At 42.1% G+C, this 4,430-nt stretch overlaps 1 protein-coding gene across 1 annotated transcript; it reads left to right on the forward strand.

The window, feature by feature from the left end:
* Window positions 1-2,201: 2,201 nt before the first annotated feature.
* LOC147432260 (uncharacterized) lies at window positions 2,202-3,328 on the forward strand. Its single transcript, XM_086491553.1, has one exon. The coding sequence runs from the start codon at window positions 2,202-2,204 to the stop codon at window positions 2,892-2,894; it is 693 nt and encodes a 230-aa protein (XP_086347679.1). The 3' UTR covers window positions 2,895-3,328.
* The last annotated feature ends 1,102 nt before the right edge of the window (window positions 3,329-4,430 follow it).

The following is a 4,430-nucleotide window of genomic DNA, read 5'->3' on the forward strand; positions in this document are numbered from 1 at the left end:
GACAGACAAAATTTGATACTTAGCGATGGTTGTTTGAGAATAATCACATCTCTCGTGAGCAATTTGATGCTACGGTTCGATCACTACAAGCACCACTAAGTTTAAACTACAAGCGGTAATTTTGTATCAATTGTTTTGAGTTGTTGATAATTGTTTAATAAGATTTGGGTTTATGTAGAGTTAAGGTGATCAAAAGTACGTGCCTCTGGACGACGACGAGAACGAGGAGGATTAGATAGAAAAATTTTATCCAAACTTCCATAAAGTCCCAATGTGGCACAATGTATGTAGAACTATTTATATTTTATTTGTAACCTTTCTAAATAGGTGATCTTTTGTACATTAAAGTGTCAAGGTAAAGTAAAATCAGTTTCAATTCTTTGGTTTTTTTTAATATTTTTTCGAAAAACAATTGATGTTTCATCGTTTTATGCAGGGCAAAAATAAAGGTGCTCATTTGTGCCACCTAATTTTGGGTGGCCCAAATGAGCACCTTTATTATTGAATGGCCGTTTAGCGATAATTAGCACGGTAATAATAGCGGCAACGGTGTAATATCTACGGTAATATATCCATTGCTATTATTGTGCTTATTACTTCCAAACCACGACCAGCATTGTGAGTCGCGGTTATTTTCGCGTACGGAATTTTTTCTCTCTCCATTTTCCTTTGTTTTTTTGCGGCAATATTAACGGTTATAGACTACTCCTCTTATAGTGAAGAGAGTGACCACTTTCTCGCCTTTTTCTTCTCTTTTTTTCTCTCTTCTCGCTTTGAATTATGGTGTAGAGAAGTATGTGATGGTCTTCTCCATTTAAGGGGTGTTGGAGAGCGTTTTGCTCGCCGTCTTCGTGGAGCCATCTCCATCGAGGTGGCAAGAGACTCACTTCTTTCTTGTTCTTTCGGTGGGGGCTCTACCGTTGAAACTTGGGTTCTCCTTTGGGAAGGAGATGCCTCATCGAGTAGTAAGTTTTTGAGCCCTTCGTATGGATCCTCCTCTTCTTCCCTTATCGGAGAGAGTCCATTTTTTGAAGTCTCACCAGGAGCTTTCCTAGGTACTCTCTCTTCTTGATGGGGAGTTTGGAGAATACCGTGGGTGCGCAATTGTTGTAGCACTTCACCTTGGAGGGATGGGTTGCCCAGGGGTTGTCAAAGCTTAGAAACAAGATAGTTTACAAGCATAGGGGCATGATTCGTTGCTCTTTCGTTAGCAAAATGAAATTAAGCTATCAACATTCATTTCAATCTCTTTTCTCTTGTCAGCCATAGTAGCAAATTTTAGGTGTAAATTTTTACTTGTACTTTGGCACTTCAAGCCCTATTTGCTACTCCTCTTTACCTTCAAAGATAAGAACTCAAGCAACTATACCCGTGGCTCGATATTATTAATTGCAAGGAATAGAAGAGAGGGTTCAACAGAGCCAAGACAGCACCGGTTCTTATCAAGCTTCTAATATCTCAATAATGGTTAAGCCATAGGCAAGCCCCGTAGGACTCCATTATTAAGACCATAACTCTCGACGGTATCCCCGTTAACTGCATAAGGGGTCCCTCAAGTATCCCCCACATTTTCTAAGCGCCATTAGCATAGGATGATGCCACTTTCCAACATCGATCACCTCTATTTGGCACCTTCACTTGTGCAAGAATTAAACTTTCTCGGTGTAGTTGAAGGGCCCTTTAATGTTATGGCCCTTAAAAGCTCTAAGGGGGAGGACTCGCAGAGCGACTGCCCACAGTGGAGCAATTAAAAGCACAGTTTGCAAAAAAGGCCCTTTAAAAGTAAAGGACCCTCCAATGACGATGATCCAGTCCCATACATTGGTGTGTAATATATCATGAGTGCGCATTTGAACCACTATTCCGGTTTGGAAGCCCCTATATTCCTCATTCTGAGTCTAATCACGTGTTGTGGGGAGTTTCAATAGCGCTTGCTCTTTGTGGAAGGTGGTTCAACCACCCTCTACCCTAGAGGCGTTTTGCTTTCCGAGAAATGTGGGGAGGCGTTCAAATTAGTGCTCTATGGGGCTGCACCTATGTACATAGCGTTGCCGCCCTCGGCTAAACCCACGTGTGTATAAAAAGCAGTGGTATGGGCGTGTGTACAAAAAGCTTTTCCCCATTAAACGACGCGAAAAGCATAGTCGAATATAAAACCCCGCCTACAACGGCTTTTTTACAGTTATCGAGAAGAAATGATGATGAATGCAGTCCGGCGTCCCTCCGCCCCGATCTTCTCCTCCGGGGATGGCGGACATGCACACGCTCTCTCTCACAGGAGTTTCAGCATGGGCAACGACCTTTCTCTACACCATCCATATCGCTCCCTCATGCCTGTCCACACAGGTAACCTATCCTGCCCGCAGGCGCCGAACTCTGCTCTGGGCCCTTTGTGCACAATAGCCCCTGGATTGGGCGTGTCTCGAAACCACGGGGCTTACTGCGACAGCATCGATGGACACCAGGGAGTCGGCCACAACGGTGGTGGCCGCAACGGACGCTCTGGCCTTTTTACCGGACAGGCAGATAATACCCCCCATGGAGATTCTGATATCATAGAGCTTCACTACCAAGGGCTCCTTCAATCTGACCCTCAAAACCCTCTCTTTCTGCAGAATTATGCACAGTTTCTCTTGCGTGTAAAGCATGACCTTCTGAGGGCGGAAGAGTATTACGAACGCACGATTTTGGCATGCCCGGACGATGGGAGAGTTCTTGCTACTTATGCAGAGCTTTTGTGGGATGCCCACAGAGATTCAGATAGGGCAAGCATGTATTTTGAGCAAGCTGTGATGGCAAGTCCAGATGATTGCAACGTTCTGGCTTCCTATGCTTCTTTTGTTTGGCAGTTAGAAAGCCAGGACAATCTTGTTGTCAGCCTTACCCCCATTTGACGTCTCGACTATGGCAAGTCACATTGGAATATCTCTTGGATTTGTGGTGTTCCTCAAATGATTGAAAGGAAGCTACTCACAAGTACTGATATATGCATCTTGTGAAGACGGATGCGCGTAAGAACAGAAGTGCAACAAACTCATATATGTCACCGGGAAAGACGGACAGAAGTCCATTAGCATGGCAAGGCCATGGGCACCCCCTATTGATACATTATTGTGCAGAGTATTTTGTTAAGCAACGACTATCTAAATTAACATTGTGTAATAGCATTTTGTGTACAAGCATTCAAACCCTAAGGAGGTAATACCCCTTTCAATACAAAGAAAAATGTAGTTATGTTTACAATGACAATAAAAAGCCTTACTTTACAATGAAAGATTGGCTGAAGGAAGAGGTGCAATTTAGAATATTTTGACACCTTAATTAAAGCCCTTTGTTGTTGTTGATTGGGATTAATTTTTTGTTTGGTTTTTATTTCTTGCATTGCATGAGCTCTGCAATTGTAATGAAATGCATAGTCCCTTGTTAATTGTGTTTTCTCAACGGTCTCATGCAAAAGGAAATTTTGGTTTAATTGTGTTTCTTCTCCCTTTCATGGGAGGGCTGCATGCTTTTTATGGTAGATCCATGTGGTTGTGAGGGCCACCAAGCCCAAGCAATTTGGAGTGAAGATCTCTCATAGCCGCAGTAACTTGCACACATAGTTTTGAGTCTTCCATCCAATAATACGGTTTTGATTTATGTCATTCCAATTGCTTTTCCATGCATGGCCTCCTCTTGTGGTGATGATGTGCATAACAGTCTACAGCTTTAATTCTCTCTACTTCAAGCCAAGTAAGGCGCCATCGATGCTAGCAAGCTTTTCCATACTTTGTTGGTGGGGACGAGCATTGCTATTCCTCTTTGTACTTCAGATTTGACAAGAAGATATCCAATTTTTTTTCCAATTCAAAGTACATTGTGTTTGGTTGCCAATATGCTGGCGCACAAGATTGAGTTCCTGAAATTGGCTCTAAATGGTGTAATTGTACAACAAATCTACAAAGTTTTGGTACCTCTAGGCTTGCATGCAATTGGAATTTTACAAATTGATAATCTAAGCATCAATTTTACAAATTGTAGGCGTTGTCCTTTTGCAGTAAGACTTGCTATAGGTTATGAGCATCACCATCTTCATCATGTCCTTGGTATTGTGCGGTGTATTATGAGGAGGAACTTCGTGTTGCAATAAGGTTGCAATCCATGCCCTAAGGGCATGGTTCAAACATTACCTATTTGGACCTCCTTTCATTATTGAAGGGACCATCTACATATCATTCATTGCATGACTCAAGGACAATTTCCTTATACCTGCCAAGCCTACTGAACTATTTGATACACTCCTTTGTAGTACGAGTATGAATGGTGTATCCACATCATATAAACAAAGATATGCACAATATGTTAAATGCATATCTACATACCAAAAATGTTTAAATGTTATGGAGCCACAAGATCCATTTATGATTTAAGATGGATTCATTCTCCATGGG

This window comes from Adiantum capillus-veneris, chromosome 20, assembly GCF_014529385.1.
Source record: "Adiantum capillus-veneris isolate H3 chromosome 20, ASM1452938v2, whole genome shotgun sequence".
Lineage (NCBI taxonomy): Eukaryota > Viridiplantae > Streptophyta > Polypodiopsida > Polypodiales > Pteridaceae > Adiantum > Adiantum capillus-veneris.

What these genes read in the sequence shown, in the direction of transcription:
- LOC147432260 (XM_086491553.1), top strand. Translation starts at nt 2,202, where the DNA reads ATGAATGCAGTCCGGCGTCCCTCCGCCCCGATCTTCTCCTCCGGGGAT.